Source organism: Ornithodoros turicata, chromosome 8 (assembly GCF_037126465.1).
Source record: "Ornithodoros turicata isolate Travis chromosome 8, ASM3712646v1, whole genome shotgun sequence".
Classification (NCBI taxonomy): domain Eukaryota; kingdom Metazoa; phylum Arthropoda; class Arachnida; order Ixodida; family Argasidae; genus Ornithodoros; species Ornithodoros turicata.
Genome location: NC_088208.1, coordinates 21,433,095 through 21,456,545, shown reverse-complemented (window position 1 = coordinate 21,456,545; position 23,451 = coordinate 21,433,095). Strand labels below are relative to the sequence as shown.

General features: G+C 43.9%; 2 protein-coding genes across 2 annotated transcripts in view; one reads left to right on the top strand and one right to left on the bottom strand.

The window, feature by feature from the left end:
• Nucleotides 1-1,238: 1,238 nt before the first annotated feature.
• Nucleotides 1,239-16,210, bottom strand: LOC135366665 (protein O-mannosyl-transferase TMTC4-like). The gene is made up of 15 exons (XM_064599470.1): nt 16,076-16,210; nt 14,794-15,195; nt 13,403-13,583; nt 12,092-12,179; nt 11,909-12,012; nt 11,567-11,656; nt 10,859-11,011; nt 9,958-10,160; nt 9,707-9,881; nt 9,317-9,373; nt 8,276-8,347; nt 7,519-7,706; nt 7,283-7,424; nt 3,681-3,978; nt 1,239-1,817 (listed from the first exon to the last, which is right to left on the bottom strand). The coding sequence occupies exons 2-15, from the start codon at nt 15,171-15,173 to the stop codon at nt 1,648-1,650; spliced, it is 2,301 nt and encodes a 766-aa protein (XP_064455540.1). The 5' UTR covers nt 15,174-15,195; nt 16,076-16,210; the 3' UTR covers nt 1,239-1,647.
• Nucleotides 3,845-23,451, top strand: part of LOC135366664 (diacylglycerol kinase eta-like) — a 120,693-nt gene continuing 101,086 nt past the window's right edge. Inside the window, exons 1-2 of the mRNA XM_064599469.1 lie at nt 3,845-3,906; nt 16,941-17,235. Coding sequence (XP_064455539.1) covers nt 17,062-17,235 — 174 coding nt within the window. The 5' untranslated portion in view covers nt 3,845-3,906; nt 16,941-17,061. The remainder of the gene's footprint in view (nt 3,907-16,940; nt 17,236-23,451) is intronic.

The window sequence follows — 23,451 nt, the reverse complement described above, 5'->3', positions numbered from 1 at the left end:
AAGTAGAGAAAAGTATACCACAAATTGTATTTAAAATACAGTATTTTAAATACAATACTCCAAATACGTACAAGTCTGCTTAAAGCGAGACTCTGGGACAATCCGAAACTATTATAATGGCTTTTTAAATAAGTTCGATACATTCTTCGTAAATGAGAAATAAAGTTGGTTTGGCAGTCGGGGGCTGGTTAGTTTCCAAAAGAGCTGAGAAGCTCAAAACGAAACCGAAGCTTCGAAAGGTTCCCTCTCTTGCGTGACATCAGCAGTAATCTCGTGTGGGCCACCGGTTATTTTTTGGGCACACGCATTGTAACTTCTTCGTGCCGCATGGATGACCAGTCATCTGCTTCCTCGATTTCATTCCAAAATAGTTGCCACCAGTAAAAGCAAAACCTACAGAAAGCTGTACGTGAGGAATGCCGGTGAAATGAAGCCTAGTGTTGCTGGAGTGTTTTTCTGTGTAGGAGCGCCTAGTCACTCAAAGGAAAATATTTCTTTTCTAATTATCTGTGCCCCCTGGGGATGAGAAACTGTGTCCACTGAAATATCATACGGTACGGATCGATGTCGCACTGTTGTACCTCAACACGTTTTTAGTGCAGAGTCTCCCTTTAACCGGAAACTACGACCACGACCTACTAAGTTATGACAACCATGTCATAATCTGCCACCCCTATGGGGAGCCCGTCTGCACGACCTGCTAGGGGCGCAAGATCTATACCATGATTGGACAATGGAAATTTGAATTTTGAACGCGCAGAAGCGGACGTACGACTACCGTAGCAGACGACAGCAACAGCGCCATGAATACGCACAGAATGATGATGATAATCAACTTTAGAAAGAAGCATCTCCCGTTGGGACATGCACCGCTTGTACACTGAAGTACAAAGTATTACAGAAATTGAGGGAGCAATAAATGGGTCGATGAGTAGCGCCACCGCTAGCGTCTAAATGCGGCACTGGGAAGGGGTGCCTACGGCATGGTCGTTATAATCTAGTGGGTCGTGATTACGACTCAGCCCTCTTTCTCCAACGTTAGCTAGCATTATTGTAGTTCACCTTACGTCACTAACTAACGTTATTGAAAAATAATTCGTTGCTAACTTCACTTGATCTTGGTTTAAAGTTAATCGGCGTTGGTAAAACCGGACCTTAGTCATGCCGGTGAGGTGGACAGAGCTTAAACTAAAGTGTGCAGAGGTGTGTCCGCCAGATATTGAGGTCACACAAAAATGTATAATCAATAAGAAATTTTATTGTCTCTGTTACACCCAATTCTCGTAGCACAATAAACCGCCTACTTGCACTTCTAAGCAACCATGAGTGGACGGGCAGTATGATGCAGATATGTAACATAAGTGTGTTTTACACTTCTCTTTGCACATTTGGAATGTAGGCGTTAAAAAAGTAAAAAAAGGAACCGTAATACCTTCACAATGGTGAGCGACACATGTCGGAGTTGTTTTTGCTGGTGATGGTAAGAGTCCTTTTCTGTAGATGGCAAGGAGTGGTAAATCATGTCAGCACAGGCTGACACGGCCATTGACTGGATGTGGCAGGTGCTAACGGTCGCAGTTCTGTTACGACAGTGTTGATTGGTAGATGGGGACTGTTATGCACATATTCCGCAAAAACAAAATTTGTTCAGGTGTCTTTCTTTTTCCCTTCTAATGAATCTTGGCCCTTGTTCCTCGTGTTCTTCAAAAGCATGTCAAGGTTTTCTTTGGCACTCTTCAGGTCAGGGTTCAGTTGTAACGCTCGACGGTACGACTGTTCTGCTCTGTCATACTTCTTCCAACGGTGATAGAGCACACCTGATGAGGAATTCAGCATGTTGTAGCTAGGACATGTCATATTAGAATATGTCATGTGCAAACACACATTTCTAGGCTGCCAAAAAGCAATACATGGTGTATCCAGTGATGGCCAGTAGTTAACTACATGTAGTTAAACTACTAGTTAAACTACCTGATTATAGTTAAAAGGTAGTTACCAACTACCTGCAGAAACGTAGTGTGCAATTACTAGTTAAACTACTATTTCGAGTACCGTATTTTCACGCGTATTAGCCGCGGCTTATGCGCGATTTTTTTTTCTCACGGGCGCCCTGCGGCTTATCCACCGGTGCGGCTTATCTGATGGCTATTTTTTCCTGGTATTTTCCCCATACGCCGATTTTAACAGCACTGCCCTGCCGATGCACGAACAGTGCGTAACAGGAACTGGTCCATATTCGAGTAGATTGATCTTCCTGGTGCATTCCCCAAGCAGCTTTAAGGAAAGTGATGACAGTGATTCACGTCTTCTGGAAGATCACGGACCCATCAGTCCACGAAAAACACCCGACAAGGGCACAATCCGATCTTGGTAGAACTCCAGAACTGACCTCCTCTGTTGTACACTGTGCCGATCCCGGAGTATGGACCACAGGGTTTATGGCCTTCTCTATGGTCTCCTTTGTCGCACAAATCAGTCGTCTCGTATTGCCCGTGGCTTATCTGCGGGTGCGGCTTATCTGCCAGAAAATTTTCAAAACGTCCCAAAAAACGCGTCCTGCGGCTTATCTGCAGTGCGGCTTATACGCGTGAAATTACGGTAGTTAACTACAGTAGTTAGGTTACTGCAGGCGCCAACTACTTCCGATTTTATCGCAAGCTTTACGGCACGATTGTGCTTCCGACTTTTACCTTGAGCTACTTGTTTGATGAGAACGGAGGTGCAGAGCAATTGTGCCGTGCATGTGTACTGAATCTTCACTTTTGTCACTGCTTGTGATTCATATTTAAGTGTCCAAGAGCACTAAAGAATGGGATTGGTGTTGATGGACAACGTTAAGTAGTTAGAGATGTAGTTAAAATACATTGCAGTAGTTAAAGAAGTAGTTTTAACTACTTCCCCTGAGAAGTAGTTGAACTATTAGTTAAACTACTCCATTGCAAAGTAGTTATAGTTAAACTACTGTAGAAGTAGTTAGTGGCCATCACTGGGTATATCAAGGGTAAGAAAAAGCACTGTTTTCAGTCTCTAATAAGCATCCGTGTGCCTAGCCGAAGGTCGGCAAAGTTTTGCATCTGCTTGGTTAGTCAAATTAATTGAGTGAACCATTTCATTGTATATTATTTAGGGAAATAGCCAAACTAAAATGTTCATGAAGGGAAATACTGAATAATACAAACTGCAAGGTTGCAAACATTGACTTTCTTTCTATTTCACATAACATACGTATCACAAAGTCCCTGATGAGTCTCATACCCCTGTGCAAGACTATACGAACTGATTTTGGAAGATCTTACCATCCCCATGCTACAAACTGGTTATTACACATTTGCAACATGTGCAGAGTTAATATGTAAATTTTGCTATGAGCAGTGAGACTGTGGAACACCAAAAAGATAGCAACATGGATAGCATTATTTGCAAATTTCAGCTTAATTGTGCAGATAAGAGATTTGAAAATCTTTGTTTTAAAAAGAAAAGAAAAAACAAAGAAAAGAAAAGTTTTTAAAACCTAGAAAGCCTAACAAACAACTCATTTAGGAGTCTCAAGAAAAGGTAGGTATGTTGCCCAATACCAGGAATAAACTACAAAATCATGACTTGTAGATAGAAACCATAAAACCAGGCTAGCCCATAAGGTCCAGTTGAAACCTAAAATCGCATGAAAGATATGTGCTTACCAAGATTGGTGTGATAAGCAGGGTTGCTTGGGCTGAAATTGATAGCCTGCAAGAAGTGGTGCTCAGACCGCTGGTAGTGACCAGCACGTCCAAGAGAATTAGCCAGGTTGAAGTGCAAAGATGGTTCGTAGGGCAAATGAGCAAGTCCCTCAAGGCCAATTCGTTCTGCTTCCCTTTCCAGGCCTTGATTGTCCAGCATGATTACCAAGTTGTTCCACGAGACCAGGTGAGTGGGACGTAATGCCGTTGCATTCCGCCATGCGTTGTACGCGTCACCGTACCGTTTTTGTTCTAGGTACTGGTAGGAAAAAAATTAAATGTAAACTTACAAAACACAAGCAGGAAAAAATGACATTATTTGTCTGATGTCCTTTGGATCTTAAATGCCATTCTGTCTATACAGTATTGTATACACTACCGCAACACATTATAGTATGTAGTTAAGTAGTTTACAGGTGGAAAATACACTTAATATTTTGAAATGTAGTAATATTAAGTTGGCTTTCATGAGGATCAGTTCTAATGTTTTGTCACCCAACCTTTTTTGCAAATTCGCAAAACAGCTGTGTTTGCTTTTGGCATGCCAAACAAATTTTCTCTCATCAAAAGATACTTGTTTAGAGTAAAATTCGAGTAGCCATCTTGTGTTGTGCAGTAAAGTGGTTTTATGCAAACAAAAATGGCATTAGACAAATTTTTATTGAAAGTGTTCACGCGGCACTGCACAAGTGACATCAAGACTCAACACATCAGCCGCAGGATATCTCGGCAGCAGCGGCATCTACTTTTTGCTCTTCACAACCTCGCGATGTCGGAAAAGGTGTGCTGGCTTATGCTTACGTAAATCCATGTCTTTCCGGGTGTTATGTTTTTTACAAATCTGGTTTTATATTCGAAGCTGTTACATGAAAGAGCAGAGTTTCGGTAGAAGAAAGAGAGAACACATGAGGTGGCGAGAGGCAACGGTGAGAGAGAGCACTGCGTGTTCACCTGTGCCCGCATGAGCGGCTGAGTCTGTACTTTGATGAGTTCGATTCCCGGGCGTTCTGTGTTTTATGTGAAGTGATGATGAAGCAAAATCAGAGGTAAAATGGGGGAGAGAGAGAGATTATGGGTTTAATGGCACAAAGGCAACAAAAGCCACAGAACGCCAAAACTATGGTGAATGTGTAGGAGATGATTATGGGAGAGATGATGTGAGAGAGTGTGTGGTAGTTAAGAGCTATCTACAGGTATGGGCGATGAGATGGACCAGGATAGGAGAGAGAGGAGGTTGACGATAACAAGTGAGTATGGCAGTTAAAAGCTATGTAAAAGTGTGAGCGATGAGGCGATGAGGTGATCCAGGATGAGATATTTACGTGAGGAGTTCGGTGATATTGGATAAAAGCGGAACAATGCTTAACATCTACATCTGACTTGGTAGCCCACACATGGTCAAAAATTGGATGACATTGGTAAAATGGGCTTTACCGAGTTTAACCTTAACACACGCGGGTGTAGGCTTATGTCACCATAAATCCGAAACTGAAGCCGTACGTGGACATGTGGATCGTTCTTCGTAGTTACCACCAGGACTACACTGCCGTTTTGAATGAAATCTGATACAACTCCATCCCCAAGTCCCATCTACAGGTGCTGACTGTCAATATAATATGTTCTGGATTACATTAAAATATCTTTTATTGTCTCCAGCTTCACACAACAGTGGAAAAAACAATTAAGAACGTAGATGTTTCGCCGACGTACCGTATTTTCACGCGTATTAGCCGCACCGCAGATAAGCCGCAGGACTCGTTTTTAGATACATTTTGAAAATGTTTTTACAGATAAGCCGCACTCGCAGATAAGCCGCGGGTAATACGACGCGACTGCTTTGTGCGCTAAACCAGTAATGCACATACAAAATCAATAGAGACTCTCAACGCTCGTCGACGTCGCACTCCCTGCTAGCTGCCCTGTTCCTGTACTGGTCCTCGAAGTTGACGACTTTTAGTGTCGTAGCTGTGCCTCCGCATTGGAGCCATGCCTCACCTCTAACTGTCGTGCCCGTGTCCACGAATGCTGCTGCTCTCGTCAAATGAGAACTAACGCTTATCTGACCGCGTTTTATCCCGATGTCAGGTGTATTGAACCCTTCCTGTGGGTCTGCCAGCAAAGGAGACCGTAGGGAAAGCCATAAACCCTGTGGTCCACATTCCGGTGTCGGCATGATGTATAACAAAGGAGGTCAGTTCTAGTGTTCTACTAATATCGGATTGTGCCCTTGTTGCGTGTTTTTCGTGGATTGACGGGTTAGTGGTGTTCCAGGAGACATGAATCACTGTCACCCCTTTTGTTAAAGCCCGCCCCTGTTCGGTATTGTTCGTGCACTGGGTCCTGTTCCGAAAAACATGAGGCACTGTCGGTCCTTTCGTTTAATCCGTGGTATGGGGAAAATACCAGGGAAAAATAGTCATCAGATAAGCCGCACCCACGGATAAGCCGCAGAGCGTCCGCGGAAAAAAAAATCGCGCATAAGCCGCGGCTAATACGCGTGAAAATACGGTACACAGTGTCTCCGAAGGTACAGCGTCAGCATACTTATCCACCAAGAGATCGTAAACGTCCAGCAGAGGGCCAGGGTTACGCATGCCACAAAGACAAAAACAGGATTGGTCGACCATTGTTGGCCGAAAGGTCACGATTTTGATTTTGATAACGTGATAACCTTGGCTCGCGAGCAACCTTGGGGCCCGAGAAGATTTCTAAAATCTTGGTGTATCAGGCGTGATTCAACAGCATGTAACGCCAACCATGGCGCTCTGCCGGAGGTTTACGATATCTTGGTGGGTAAAGAGGCTGATCTGTACCTTCGGACACATTGTGTACCGATGATGCCGCCTAAATAGGTTGGCAAAACGTCTACGTTTTCAATAGTTTTTTTCCACTGTTGCGTTAAGCCGGAGATAAAAGACCGTTTAAAGTATGGCTCTTCCCGGCTTTTGGAATACAGTCAACCCTCGATTTATGAACCTTCGATTTATGAATTCCCTCGTTTTATGGACAGGAGCACGAGGAACCAAACTTTTTACATGCATTTTTCCCTCGTTTTATAAACCTCGATATCCGAATAATGAATGGAATTTCTGGGAACCAACTAGGAGTTGCCCAGCGTTTTTGCCCTCAATTTATGAACAGATCGTTCTGAGGCCAACAGAAATCTTCAAAGATATTATTCCGTGGTCTTATGAATGATGCCGGAACGGATGAATCTTTCTCCAGGTATCGCACCCTCGGTTTTTAACCCCTCGAAATCCGAACAACAAACGGCTTTTCTGGGAACGCATTAGGGTCGACCAAGTGTACAGCAGAAGGCATGGTCGAAAGCAAAATTACACAATATATTGCATTATAAACACAATCCCAACTCGCAAGTACGGTTTCGTCAGCTCGATAGTACTGACTTAACGGAATTTTCGATTTATGAATGATTTTTCCGGGAACCGAGGGCGTTGATAAATCGAGGGTTGACTGTATATTTTCAAATGCTCTGGATTGCCCCCACAGGCAGCAGGGGACTGCCTTATTTCCTAAATGTTCTACGCACATCGATGTCGTACCAAATTTCCGAGGTTGTAGAAGCAGTCCGGATACTTCCTCCGATGCCTGATAGCAGTCGCGTAGCTTTTCTCCGCGTCCCGTAGCAGACCTAGACTTGACTGCACGATGCCCAGGTTCATCCACGCTGCAGCAAAGTCAGGCCTGATAAAAAAAAAAGGTAAGCGACACGGTCAGCACTGTGTCGCACGCGCATTTTGGTTTCACATTATTTTCTACATGAAATACACGCTTGCACCTGATTTCAATTGCGCGTTCAAGGAGCAGCTTTGCTTCGGGTAGCTGTTCCATGTCTTTGAGGATGTTTGCCAAGTTGTTCATAGCTTGGTCATAATCGGGATACAACTTCAACGCTTCTCTGTACTCCTTTATTGCCAGGTCCCTCTGGCCGTTGTCGCCCGCATTTTTTGCTATGTTGTAATGTACCTGTGGACAAGGAAATCACTGGAACCAGCTCAACATGGAACATGCACAAAAGTATTTCACTTGGAAAAAGTTCATTGAAGTTTCCCGTGGCTATCGACAGGGTGCCTACCAAATTCCCCGACTTTTCCAGCTTTTCACTGACTATATTTCAAGTGAATTCCCTGACCAAAACAAAAGGAAACTTGGTGCCTGCTGCTACATTGGATACAAATTCCTTATAAAACAGACAGTTTATTGAGTGTTAGTGAGGTTGCCTAGAGAGGTTGGAACACGCTGTTACCGCAATACCAACACAAAAACAACAAGATTCATCCATCGCATTGTCCGTGCATTGTGAGCTAAAGAAACTGCAGTTTATACAGTTTCTCTCTCTTCCCTCTCAATCTCTTCATCAAGCAGACCGACAATGCGGAGGGGGCACATTGGTCTCCTCAAGACCGTCTCTCGTGATTGGACAAATTGGCTGACTGGACAAATTGTTTTGCTAGAATCACCGAGAGCCTGCTACACTATGTTCACATGTGTATCTTGGCGTGCAAAATCTGATACTTGGGTGTCGTATGACTTACCTTGGCATTTAGTGGGCATACCTTCAGGCCAGACCTGAACAGTTTTTCTTCAGATTGCCATTCGTAGCTTCTCTGGTGGACGAGACACAAAAATTACGACCACTTCTGTAATGCTGTTACTAGCTGAGAATCAGACTATCATATTTATGGCTCATGCTCAGGTTTCAAGTACAGTAGTTTTGAAAAACGTGAACCTCTTCAAAGTATGTAGGTAGAGTCAGCCTGACTTATACTCTCTTAATTCTGCATAAGATAAGTCATGGTAAAGAGAAATTGCTGATGTCATCACTTCTTTAAAGCAATGACCCAACCATTGCATCTTTCTTGCTCCTTCCTCCATGATTCAGAGCTTTCCCACTCTCACCACGATATGGTACAGTTACTATTGAGGGGTTTCCTCATTCCCTGTACTACTACATTTCAGAATTGCCTGAATGCAACACAGTGTGAATGCTACTCGTAATACTACCACATCTCTGGGATAACATTCACCTGGATACGGTCAGTTTTTGCAGTTCAGTAATTATGCCAGTCATTTCCGCCAGCCCCATGAGAAAAGTGGTATTGGGGAATGCAGAGTTCCCAGGAACAAACTTTGCTTTCTGAATAAGTTTTAGGGTACAATTTCCTAACAATCTGCACTACAAAAATTAGTTGACATAATTATGATTAGGATAGAAACAAGCAAGCAGGCTTGGTGAAATTATGTCAAATGGTTACAAGTATGGCTTAGGTATTGATCTGAGAATTTCACCTCTTCATTTCATGAAACCAATTGTAAAGTATGTAGTGTAATATGCTGTAGTCAACGCTTAGTGGTAAGAACATTCGTAATTAAACCCTGTTTTTAATAATAATTAAACCATTTTTAACCCTTTTTGAGAACATTCATGTGTGCAGTGTGGTATGTCTCTCCTAACAACTGTTATTTTCAAAAAAGAAAAACCAGTAACATGATACTTGAAAGGTTTGAAGAGGTACCTTTCAAGATATGTCAGGAAGAAGTATGATGTGTCCGCTTGGGACACTCATGAAGCATACCTGAATTGATCTTGCAGCAAATGTCAGAACCACAACCATAATTGCAAGCTGGAGCAGCTGAAACGGACCGGTAGCACTTAAATTAGTACATACAAGAAGTACTGATTCCTAGAAACTGCAAAAAAGAAACGAAGTTTTTGTCAGCAGGTATAACCCCAAAGCACAAGGCTCTACACATACTGTCCTATTTTGCATATGTCCTGCTTTGTCCAGCATTTCTGCTTTCTTGTTTGATGGCCTACCTAAATCTTGCCTTTATTCCATGAATTATGTCGACCAACACTGTGTAGTGGCTTCCCGATAGCTCAAAACTTTGAAATAATTTTACTTAGTTTTGACAAGTCTACATAGAACTGTTTTCCTTCACTACGATGGCAGGCTGTTGCTTACCTTTCTGTTCCTCAAAACTGAAGCTATCCGCGAAAGTCCTATTATCACTAACATAGAAAACCCAAGGCTTGGCAGATACAGAACCCGTTCCGCAATCACGAAGCCAACTCGGAAAAGGAGGTTGGATGCAGGTAAAAATGGAATCACAGTTAGTGCTAATGCCATTATCAAAGCCCTGTAAGAAGAAATAAACGATTAGTCCTCCAAACACACACAGATATGAGCTCATGTGAACCGAATAGGATGCATACCTAGAGCTTCTCTTGTCCCTACCAAAGAGAGAAGAGTACAACAACGAGGCCACAAGTGCCCAAAAAGTCGCCACCGCTATCAGGCGAGGATCACATAGTGATTGGATAACGGGCAAACAGCCCATTGACCAGTCAAAGCAGAGCCACAATGGATGGACTAAGAGCCACGCATTAAGGGAGTACACGTAGTTGTAGTTTATAACCTAAAAATATAGAGAGCAACATGAGATTTTGCACCAGTGAACGACAGCTGAAATCGCGTAAATAAACGGGCTAATTGTTCTGGAACATTATTTTATTACATATAGAGTGAAAAAAGTATGCAACTATGCACAAAGAAAGGTGAACAAAAAAACTCCTGAAGATGCTGAGAGAGAGTCATGATGTGTCACTCAGAAACACAAATCTTGTGCAGAAGAAAAAAAACATCAAGGGCATTGTCTACAGTCATTGTCTATTGTGCAGAAGCAGCTAAAGACACTGAGTCACAAGGTGTGGAAGGTGTGGGAAGCCGCATGAAAGCAAAGTGTTGAAAGATATCCAAAATGTATAGCTAGACAGGAAACTCATTTAAAGGTGATAACCATTACCCCCATGTGCTTGACACCACACTGGTGCTGCCCTGTGTGCATACTGCTTCATTGTCATGTGGGTTTGAACTTATGTCTACATAAATGAACAAATTTTCGTGATGTTTCAGACACACACTTGACAGAAGGTTACCTCTACCTCAAGTTTATAGATCTCATTTGTCTTTTTCATTAAGCAGTTTGGTGTGCACAATAGCATGACGTTCTGTACTCTACACGTCTTCCATACAAACAATACAATATTTCAAAAGTGCTTCGAAACAACCATGCACATCACAATGAGGAATGGAGTTGAGGCATGCAGTACTCACTCTGAGCAACATACTATCTTCAAATGAGGCAGGATTATCTATCTTCTGAAAAATAGGCGACGCAGATCCCATGACCCTCCACCGCAGTGCTAGTGCAGCACATGCTACTAGAGCTAGCGCTGTTTGACGTTGTATTAAAGATAAAACAGATTTCTGAAAGAGAAACAAAAAGCAACATTTGTTCTGTAAGCATTGACTATCTCCAAACTTCTGCTGAAGTCAAAGCATATCAACAAGAACTTGGATCGTCTTTTTGAAAACATCAAAGGATGCTGGTTGTATTTGGGACTCATATGGCTGCATACATTTATCCGAAGTTTGCTCTAAGCCCCAACAACACCAAATATCCTCTGGATGTACGAATAATGTCCTAAGGGATTCGCACGTCCGATGGATATCCGATTGATATCCATCGGACATATACAGATTTAATATACAGATTGAGATGAGCTCCCATTCATTACAATGTGAAGTATGATAGTATCTCTTGTACTTCGATCAGTCTCATCTGCCCTTACACACCAACCATCACATCTTCTGTGACGTACCTTGCAACAGAAAACAAATTACCAGACATTTCAAACGCAACATGAATACAACGCATGTCAAAATTGAATGACTGTACTGTGCCGTGTTTTAACGGTATAAATGGCAAAGTCCCATGCAAAGAAAATATGACAGCTTAACTGTAGCTGCATTCATTCTCACCTTAGTCCTTGAAACTTTACTTTGAGATGTCCAAAAATATGAAATGTCTATTTTACATACGATGATCACGTCATAGACGAAACATACTCCCTGCAACACATCAGAAACCAATTAATTTACGTAAATCAGATCTGTGACAGCTACGGCTGCATTAACGTGTAGCGAATAGGAATAGTCGTGCCTCAACAGATGTATGTGCACCAACAGCTTGTCCAAATCCAATGTCATTGTAGAATTGAATAGGTGCAGGAATTCTTACAAGCCAATTGCTTGTGCAACACACTCATGCAGCCATACCTGTCAAAATGTCAAAAGCACGATTTTGCACATTGGGTAACTTACAAATATGGTGATTCCTGGTTCTTTACAAAGCATAGAGATTATGCCCATGGCTGCGCACCCAAATAACCACAACCACATGACATGTGGTTTCTGTGTGATGACATCTGTATCAGAGAGCAACAACGATAACAATTTAGCCAAGAAGGTCCTGTGGGAACTAAGCAGCGTGTAAACATTCGTTACCTTGAGAACATGCCTGTGCAAAGCACAGAAGTGACAAAAAGAAGAACAAAGCACAGAGCAGGTCCGCTCTTCCCACCACAGCGGCTACCTAAAAAGAATTGCATTAAAACTTGTTAAAATAGCATTAAAATCCCCTTCACAACCCTTCACACGACCCTACACAACGCTAACACAAGACAGCATCCTCAGCCTTTTGGGCTTCCTTTGATTCAGCTTGGTGGCGCCGTCTCACAGTCAGCCATCTTTCGTTGCCGCTCCTCTGCACAGCTTTCATAACCCATGGCGCGCCCATTCAGTCACATCTGAACCTGTCGACCACCACAGCTGTACTGCCAGTTGCCGTTGCCGCATCCCGCTTTCCATGCACCCTCTCCTTTTCTCCTTCCCTTTCCACTCGCCGCGCTGTGCCTACAGACAGATCACGCCACGATTCTTGCGTACCGAGGACTCTAATGCTCACGCATTAAAAATGATGTGCTCCATGTAACTGGTGCATATTTACTATGTTGCTTTCTAGGAATGCTCAAAATTATTGAAAAAGTCATTACAGCTTTTTTCTTTTTACTTCTGCCATTGAATGAGTTCAGTTGTACAATACTTGGCATCAGTATAAAAACTGTGAAGATGAGCTATAGAAATATTCTCCCTCAGCTCTGGGCAACCTAAGGGCTGGTCCCAGAACATCTACGGAACACCAGATGCACTCCCATACAAGTCACCTGAGACACATCCACTACAAGATTGTGACAAGAAGACCACGTGCCTTAAGATATAGTTTTTCATATCGGAAAGTATGGATAAAACGTACACTTTAATTCGAAATACATAACCAGGACAGTAAAAGTCATGTGTGTGTGTCGTGCTTCATTAGTCCCACCAGAGCCAAATCGAGATGGAACAGTAGAGATTGTGTAATAGGAAGTCATTGCACGTGGAATTTGCTACATAATTCAGGAACACGAGAAAGACACAGACATGGTCTGTGTCTTTTTTCGCATTCCTTAATTACGTGTCGTTCTAACCAATGGCACTTTCTTCTCGGGTAGGGTGCTGTAATCTGCAGGGGGTTTGACGACCGTACTTGCTGGCTTTTCGTGCCCCTTTTGGAAGCTATTTTGGAATGTGTTGCGAGATCTTTTGTACTTTTGATCTTTTGTTTGGATCTCTACATTGTACCTCTTTGAAGGATACTGTGGAAGCACAACCCAAGCTGGTACCCTAACTGTTGCCTGCCCATCAAAACCTGTTGCTTGACAAATGTGCAACAGAGTGCATTGACGCACGAAGAGGAAAATTAAATTAGGCACGTACATTTTCTGTGTGTATTGGATGGACTGCAAACAAGATTGAGCAGAGTAGCGATGCCTTAGGAGCTCCGTCGAGCAGCCGGCAGAATACGGCGATGCTCAGCGTGGATACGATGCCATGAAGGAGAACGTTGGTTGCATGGAATGTAAAAGGATAAAGGCCTCCAACCAAGCAGTAGTTCAGCCTGAAAAGGGGAGTGACAGAAGAAGTTCAGTTCACAGTTAGGCTTTTATAGGAGCAGAATGCCCACTTCGTATTTCTTCTTCTTTTTTTTTAGCTATAACACCAACTACAAAATGAACTTCACGGACATCAAAATAATTTGAAATGAACTTTTGATGAGTGTTCCGATGCCCCTTTACTGTATTTTGTATAATGCGCATTACGTTATAATATATGTTATATGTTAGATTATACGCTTTATATATATATATATATATATATGTATAACTTGAAAAGTTGGAGTTGGATCAGATGGCTACGCAATTATAGTTGAAATAAATGGGAGACAGAAGAAGAAAGTAGGGGAAGTAACAAAAAAGGGGTTTGTTAAAACTTAAAAATTATAAAAGTTAGGGGGGACGTCTACGTCACGGCGGAAGCTCCGCCTTCTTCAGGACGAAACAGCTAAATGGGTTTTTAGCTCTTTCTCTTAGCTTTCTCTTAGCTCTTTCTTTTAGCTCTTTTAGCCCATTTAGCTCTTTCGTCCCGAAGAAGGCGGAGCTTCCGCCGTAACGTAGACATCCCCTGACTTTTATAATTTTTAAGTTTTAATAAACCCCTTTTTTGTTACTTCCCCTACTTTCGTCTTCTGTCTCCCATTTATTTCAACTATGTATATATATATATATATATATATATACGTTATAAAAAGACAATGTGCGTTATGCATCGGAGCTTCATCAGGGAGAATTCCTAAGAAGGTGCGGTGCAACCTGTGGGCTCGGGTGTTGGTCCAGCCCGTTGTACATATAAAAAGTACTTACGTTTGACGCACGGGCTATCATTACTGTGGACATCAGGGGAGATGTAGATTTTGCAATTTCTGGACACCATTAGTGTCGCTACCTTCACCCACATGGAGCATGATATGCAACGATGCAGGTTATACATTCAATGTTTTTCTAAATTTTGCTAATTTCCAGGGGTGCGCGTTATGCAGCAAAAAATACAGGAATTATTTTCTTAAGCATGTGGCTTTAAATAAGCAACTCATAACTCGTGTGCACAGCTGTACAGCGCAAAAACAGAATGTGCACCATCCTAGTGGCAGTGTGTGGGACATATTTTTGTGGTTTGCGTTCACTCCATAACTGCCAGTATCAGTGATTCAGTACAAGAAGAGAACGACACATTTTTCTGTGCAAGGATTAGGAGAAGTCGGAAGCATTCACCTGAACGTCAGGACGGTAAGCGGTCGATATGACTTGTGGCTCGAAGGAAGTTGCAGTCGTGTGCCCCAGAAGTCATTCTCGAACACCTTCCAAGCCGGGGTCTCAAGCCTGACGTCTGCATTGTTGACGACTGCTTCGGAATCGTCGAATGCAAAGCCTCCCCACAGGCTGTTCACAAAACATACGATAGACAGTACGAAGACAACACAGGGACCATGTCTGACGGTCCATGCGGGCACAGGCAAGGATCCGTCCCAGGAGGGGGTGCTGCTCGAATCTAACGGCACGGGGGAGTCCCTTCCGTCCTGCTGCTCACTCCCGGACACTTTCTTCGACACGCCCGTCGCGTTCTTGTTGTGATCAGTGAGTATGGACTGCATCGTGGCTCGAGGATCATAATGGCTGCATGAAAACAACATGTACCGTACGTCAGTGTTAACGCGGTTTAGCGCTGTTGACAAGCTCTGGAATGTGTCACTCGGGGGCATGAGCTTGCAGAGCATGGTTCTATATTGAGGCGACAGCTCTATAGGGCCAACCAACGTCCGACAGCCGTGTAGGTCCGTCCGTAACAGTTTTGGAGAGAGAGAGAGAGAGAGAGAGAGAGAGAGAGAGAGGAGGAGGAGGAGGAGGAGAGACTTGTAATCCTACCCACTTTGACTTTTCCTTTTTTCTCCACTGTTTTTCCACCAATAAACATATCCTCCCCCATAAAGCTACTATACAGACACAGTCAATTATTTATTGTCAATAATTGTTTATTGAATTAGTGTCCATCAACGTGTTTTGTGTCGATAGATTGCGTACTGGAGGACGTTAAATAAGTAAATTATCACAAAACAATGCAAACACGATAATGCATACAACTTCCTTGACGTATTCGTGTGAAGACGGATATACTTTAAGCTATTCATTATGATCGGACCGACGGAGGGAACTACACCTGTGTGTCGTCTCTCGTTTACATGTAGCAGAACAGCACTGACTGTGCTTAGGGCTCAGTAAACTTTCCTGCTGATAGCAACATTTCGGTTGCGTAGCAACGCACGCAGCGTAAAATAGTTCGTATCGTCAGTGTCAGCGGAATGGTGAAGCCCGTAAGCAGCAATCGTAACAATAAGCAACTGAACAGTAAACGTTATCGCAGCATATCACAAATCGAATTAAGCCTGGAAATGGCGTGTTTTACTGTGATACAAGGACGGTGTATGTGATTCTGGATGCGGTACGCAATTCAGGAGGCAAATACCGTTTGGTGGAGTTGGAAAAACGAAATTTTTACCGTTTGGGAAGCGGTATAAAAGGCTCCACGATTCCGGTATCGATCTGAACGGTTTTCGGTGATACAACAAATATCAGATGGCTCCATCTCAGAAATCAACTGTTTCGCTCTACGTTCTACCTCCCACACCTATCCACTCTGCGGCGGAAGTGATACTTGTCGCCCTATCCCAAAGGAGCTCCGCCCATTGGTTCGCTTAGGTCACGTGGGGACATCCGCTTGGCGGCCACGGGAAATTTGTGGTTTCTGTTTCGCTAGCCTTCTTCACGATTCGCGACATTCACAATTTGAATGGTGTGTCAGAGACGTGGTCGCGAGCATAAAATCGGTAATTTTTCTACGGCGTGCGTGGTTTCCGTACGGTTGAAGCTTCATGCAGGAAAACAAGCCGACTTGAATTGAAGATCATCTCGGGTGCAGAACATTTAGAGGCGTGTTTAGAGGATGTTTTTCGTCCACATTTTTGTTATCACAGAGCAAGGAAAAGTGACAGGTTAATGTGTCCCCGTAGTAGCTATAAAAATTCTGCTGTTAAATAGTTACAATTATTAGCACGTCCACTCTTCTGCGTGGAGCGCAAATTTTTTTAGAAGCTGCCGCTAAAAGCTTTATCAAGGGTGGGTGTTCGCCTCAGCCTTATTCAGAGACACAATATTACTTCCACTTTATGCCCTTCCCTTCAAGCATGCCTTCAAATCATGCAAATCGTCATGCATGCATCATGCGATGCAAATCATCAATCGCGACCGCCAGAATGAAGCAGAATGAAGCTGGCGCTGCTCGCGCCACCGCAAGAAAACTCAACTGACTTTTACGACTGCAGCGCTGGCTGTGGCCAGCAGAGTAACTACCCATTTTTGTGCAGAGTTTTGCTTGGCGAGGCGAGGCACAGCGCCCTCTCGCACGGAGCGCCGTCGTCAACTCACGGTAGTCAAAGCAGACGATAGCAAGGCACTTGTGTGTGTTGTGTTCAGCCGGCGGAGATCATGGCGACGGGGTCCGCCGGAGCCGCCGGGCAATCAGGAAGCAGTAACACCGGCGTAGGAGAGAAATGTGGTTCAGACCCCGCAACAGAAGACTCATCGGAAAGCGACGGAGACGCAGAGCCCGCAAAACCATTCCACAGAAGGGTTTCCACGTCGAAAGCCATCAAAAACGGGGTGAGTGTGCCGGCTTGCATCGGTTGACCAGCGTTGCGATTCGCGCGGTTATAAACGTGCATGCATAACATACAGACGTAACGGAGAACCATTTAGTGTGTGTAAAACATAAACCCGGCCGCTTCCGAACACAGTTTAGCCACAACTTATATAGAACGTGAGACCCTGCAGCAGTGCAGTAACCTACGTACACGCCCGGCTCTGTTTTGCATTCGTCCGTCATGATATGTTGTGGGTGGTTGTTATGAAGACAAGGTAGAGGGCGAGAACAACTTCTCGTGCAAACAGTGCGAAACATAGCAGCGTGTTTTACGATCTGCTGGCGAGCCGTTGACATTTGGCGTGCAGTGTGAACGGCTTCTGGCAATCTGACAGTTGATAATGCATACCGCTTGTAAACGGAGTCGTAAAATGAAGGCCCATGCAGGATATAAAAGCGCGCGGCAAAGCTCCCACTGTGCATGCATTCCTCTTTTACGTGCTTCTATTGTTGTTTTTGGAGTTGCTGGTGTTGCATTCTCTGCAGCCTTTTTACTTTTGTGAGATTTTTGTACATCGCATTTTGCAATTGTGCCAGTGAAGGCCGCGAAAGGGGGTTACGTTCGCGTTTGGCTTCGAATCGGGGTTTCAAAACGTTGTTCTGTTCTGTTTTCACAGCTGCGACGTGCATGAAACGAGCCGCTTGACTTTGTTCAGCTGTTTTGCTTTTGTTTTTCTCGCCCAGGTTTATGTTTTCTTCGTTGCCAACGTGAGATCGAGTTGATTATCTCAGGCTGTTGCCGGAAGTTTGCGAATCTGACAGTGATCGATTTGAAAAGCGTCCGTTGATACGCTCAGATGTTGGCAGACGACAGCACATCGCTCCCAGAAGTGACGTCACTGCGCGGGGCAAAGCCTCGGGTCTCTGCCCTCAGCGTTGTGTGCGTAGCTTTTATAGCAGCAGGTGCGATTCATTCACAGACGACAGCCGTGATGTGGATCGGTGAACTGGCTGGTTTTTAGAGCAAATTTCGCTTCGGGTTTTTATGCAGCCGGCTTCCTGTAGAAAGAAGGCTGTTCCGACGTTTGCGGGTCTTCAGCATATGAACGTCCTGGCATTATTCAAGATATAAAATTTGTTGCTAAAAATGTTGTGAACAGTCCATAAGGGGACCATCCACTGCCGCTTTTCTGCAACGCTAAAACATTGCGTCGGTTTATACTTTAAGAAGACGAAAAAATAAATTGTGGAGTTATTACAGCTTCTAACCTCCTAGATTACAATTATTTATCTTTTTTAGTTTCCTGACCGTAAATAAATTCCCGGGTCATGTAGTAACGAAAGTAAAGGAGGGAAAAGGGCGGAATCTAATCCAACTGAATTATGACAGTTGAAGAAAAGGCACAAGCAGTGGGATTCGAACCCGCACCCTCAACACATTCTCTCTTACTTTGTTGCCAGTCACTCCCACATTCACACACTCGTTGCGGGCGGCGTCTTATGTATGTGAGGCTTGAGTTTGTGTTTGTCCTTCCACGTTTTGCTTGCCTCGTCCACTACAATGTCATTTGATCTGGCTAATCTAATCCGGTTTACGCTCGCGTTACGCACTTTCAGCAGCGCGTTCGTACTCCTGCGCGCTGAGGAACAGGATCTGTTGCCTCAGTCGTTATGTATGTCATCCTTGCTCTTGCCTAATGACAGCGGACTTCCATCGCAACCGACCACCTGTCCACAAAAGCGCTCATAACCAACTTTATGACCCAGACCGTAATCCATGTGATGACCCTAAGGTGCGTTACACACTGCTGGCAGCGATATCGGCGAGTTTTAGAAGCACGAAAGCGATACGGTAAAGGAAGCTGTCAAATCCGGGATTTAGAATGTCACGTCGTAGATTGGAAGACGTTCACGATAGGGGCTCAGAAGATGCGATAAAGCCAGTTGGCTGATCTTTGATTTGATAGCTTGCTTTATCGCATCGCTCGCTTGGAGTGCCTTTAGATGTACTGAAACTCTTTCAACGTTGATGTCTCACAGCGGATAGGTCAGAGTGAAAGGCATGGTGTCGCCGCTGGTCAGGGTTCCGTCGGGTAAGAGAGGAGGGAATGCACTGTAATTTCCTTTTTAAATTTTTCAGCATGTTAAGGGGTTTTTTTTTTCGTTTGTTTTTTTGTAAGTAAACACCTTTTTTAATTGCGCAGGCCCATTTGAAATGGACCCGTCTGAAACAGTGCTTTTAAATACAGTGTGTGTCTTTTGTATGGATTATGCCCCTTAAAAATTATGCTTTTTTATTTATTTATTTATTTTAGAATGCGGCATTTAGGGGCGTATGGCGTGAAATTAACGCCATAAAGGCAATTGCCGTAGGACTAAACATTTACTTACTCCCGAAAGATTACTGTGCGGTTTGCGAAGTCCCAACGATTACGATTTCTCGTCAGTTCAAGAAAATGCAGCAATTTGTATTTTAGGGGAAAAAAATCTTCGCGGTTCTTCACTTTTGATACGTCACAAATGTGAAAGCGGAAAAGTTTTGACACGAATTTTTAGCGCTCCATACGCAGTCGGACGAAGGTTTCGGCATCTGCCGTGCCAGCGGTATTTCTATTTTATTTTATTTTACTGAGCGGGAGAAATACAGTTACTTTATCTAGGACGACGCTCTGTTTTATTTGTGTTTTGACAAACTACGGGCCGAGCAATGGTTTCCCTTTTTACAGAACAGAAAACGATGGCTTATCGTCATTGAATAAACCGCTGTCGGCCCCCTTTCAATAGCAAGCTCGAAACGATGCGGATCACAATGATGAGCATTGATTCAATTTCCTCCCCGCGGGCATGCAGTGACGTCGCTTGCAGTCCCAGCGACGCGTGTGCGGTGCGCCTTGCAAATTCTGAGTACACTATTACGAGCCCTTAATTCGATCTTCCTATAATCTGATTCTTCTGTCTGGCATCCGTAAATAAAGATCCTTTCTTGCGAGGAACGTCCACGGCAGAGTGCTGTGCACGAAAGCCTTGCACTTTACCGGCGGATGCAAGCGGATATCCGCAGAATGCTTGCGGATTCCGAGAAAGTCTGCGAAATCTTTGCGGTTTGTAGCATCCGTGAGGTAACGTTCTCTGCAGCGAAGTACGTCCACTGTGCACTAGACCATTTACTATAATAATAATAATAATAATAGTTTATTTTGAACGGTGTACATCAACAACTGTGAGGTTTGTACCGGATGGTGTACCAACAAGATCAGTGGCAGTTTAAACATGGTAGAAGCAATAAAAAAATGCAAAACAAAATTATCAAAACAAAATGTCAAGAATATAAAGCAAACATCGGGAAAGTGTAGGAATGTGAAGGAAGGCAAAAGGTGTTAATGTGACTGCGCATTAATGTTAAGAAAGGATGACGTAAAAGAGGAATAAGGCGGAAAAAATGTCAACGTCATGGTTTTGGCTAAGTGCGTTCATATGGCGCAATGACTATATCCGCAGAACACTTGCGGATTCAGAGAGAGTGCGAATAATCATTACGGTTTTGCGGATCGGATGTGGTCACGCTGAGCGAAAGCATAAAGCCAGGCACGGTTTTGTTCACACTGTGCATCGCTGTTCTCGGTTGAGTATGGTCCGGCAACGTATACATAAATTGGGAATGTGTATAATATAGCGTAATTACATTTATATTATGCGTAAAATAGTTCACGTAATGTGAGGTTCAGTGTCTTGTTTTATGCGCGCAGGTAGTAAACCAAGTGTCTAGCAGTACAAAAAGAACTTAATGTAAAAATAAGATTGTATCTCTCCAATATGATATCATATATCATATAGTAGATATCATTTATCAGAAAGGTCAGTTACTACTCGTCTGACAGTGGCAACCGTAAATGACGGTTAGGAAACACAACTGCCATTTAGCATGCTGTCTGACAGGGGTATTACTGTATTACGGTCTTCAGCGCCTTTGCCCTTGCGACTCATCTCGAGATGGGAATCGCTCGAATTGTGACCACTACGGAACCTCTCAACGAGACGAGTTCAGAAAATCGCAATGCTCTTTGCGCACGCATTGCATCCTGGGCGCTTGCTGAGCGGGAGAACAAAGAATAATCCGTCACATTTCGCTTTCGCTGACCTTGACACGTCGTGGACAATGGGCCGTAGGGGAGAAATCGGAACAGTTTGGAGGCCACCCGTTTCTTTCGTATTAGTAAACTCCCACAGTTCAAAGCGACGCTAAGCACTCTGGGATTTTGCTGAACTCGTCTATACTTGGGAATCGACAGGTGGCGGTCGAACTGTGAATGCATGGGATAAACAGAAGGAAAACGGGCGCAGCTAGAATGGAAAGCAAAAGGTCACTGGTTGGAGCTATGTTGGGAGGGCAGGGGGATTTCTCTTTTCAACCAGTTTATAGACGAACTTCGTCTCCCGGACACTTTCCAGCGGGTGTCGTTTGTTATTATTGTTATTATTATTGTTACAAAGTGTTGTGTGTTATTCGGATTACGCAGAATTTGCGAAAAGACATCCGGTGGATGTCTTTTGGACATCCACCGGTGGATGTCTTTCCGTATTTTTCGGAATATGACCGGAGTCTCTAATTACACCGTATGCCTTCGGGATCGATTACAAATCGTGCAGGTCGAATACACACTTAACTGTTTGTTCCTCTACGGGTTGGACGCGAATACGAAAGTGAGCCGGCGTTGAGGATTCCGGCTGACAAAAGGCTCATCAGCGCGGGGGCTTTACCCTGCACCCGAATATACCCCGGGGCAGCAAAGCATCTGGGTCAATCTCTATAGGCTTCACGGTTTCCCCCAGTGGTAATCCCGGGACGCTCGATAATCTCTTTGCCCGGGACGTACTGTGTATATATACAGAGCGCTAATTGGGCGCGAGCGCTCCTTCGCCTAGTGGGCATAGCATTATCCTTTCAGTTCCACATCCTCTATATAGATGTGTCGCAGTCTCGCAGTTTAACGCTCGGTCTAATGATGCTTCTGGAGCAGAAGGGCCGTGTTTCACGTTCTTTGGGGGGGGGGGGGGGGGGGGGGGTCAGTAGTAGGGTTGGGGAATGGGGTCTCCCATTCCGTTCCAATTCCATGACGAGAAATTGAGATTTGCGATAATTCCATTCCTTTTAGTTCCTCGGAATGAAATGGCATGGTCAGTTCCCACTCCTGCACTTTAAGAAAAAAAAGGAGTAAAACAGGGAGTAATTGCAACGTCTACTCCCCTAGTCTGCCAATTACTCCCCATTTTAGTCCCCTAACCCGACATTTAGTCCCGACATTTACTCCCCAGGACTGCAAATTGTCACTAAACTTCGCGAATGGTCTCCTGAATGCAACCGTCTAGGTAAATATGTGCCCTTGGTCAATTTGAGCGACATAAGGCTGTATAACTCAGACCATGTAGCAGTTTTCCAGTCACACAGAGTAAGAAATAGTTAGCGCATCTTTCTTCGCAAATTGTGCCCTAGTATATGGCGCAAGATTTTATATCACTCGATATATCACGGTTGACGATTTGCTTCGAAGTATTTTCACGCATGCACAACAAATTATGTACCTGGGACTCTTACAACAGCGCGTGAAATGCAGTCTCCACTCTGTGACATTCATTTACTCCCGTGCATTTACTCCCGAAAGGGACTATTTTTTGTGGCAATGCATTTAGTCCCCAAAAGGAGTAAAAGTACTCCTTTTTTTTCTTAGAGTGTGGAATGGCTTGGCAACCCAATTTAATTCCGGTAATTAATTCCGGTAACCATACTGGCAAGTCGAGCAGTGCTAGAGGAGATTGATATTACCAAGCACGGAAAAAGCACAAAGACAATGCTATTTCACTCTTGACCGTGTGCAGGTGCGGTGCAAAGGTTGCGAGGGCAGAAATCAGCACGTTGAAACCAAAACTGCCACCGGGGCACCTAGACCATTCCCATTCCTGGGACAGTTTCCGCCATTCCATTTCAATTCCATTCCGGGCTCTTCTAAATCTGGAATGATTCCGGAATCATTCCAACTCCGGAGTAGTAACTCCGCAACCCTGCTGCGGAGCCTTTATGTACCCCTGGAGCTGTGCAAGTTGCTCAAATACTGTTAATTAGCTTGCAGTTACATGACAGTGAAAGTATTCCCATTATCGGGAGAGTTACTAAAACTAAAATGTACTTCGGTGAAATGTAATTACGTAAGTTACTTTTGAGTTACTTCAGGCCGTGTGTG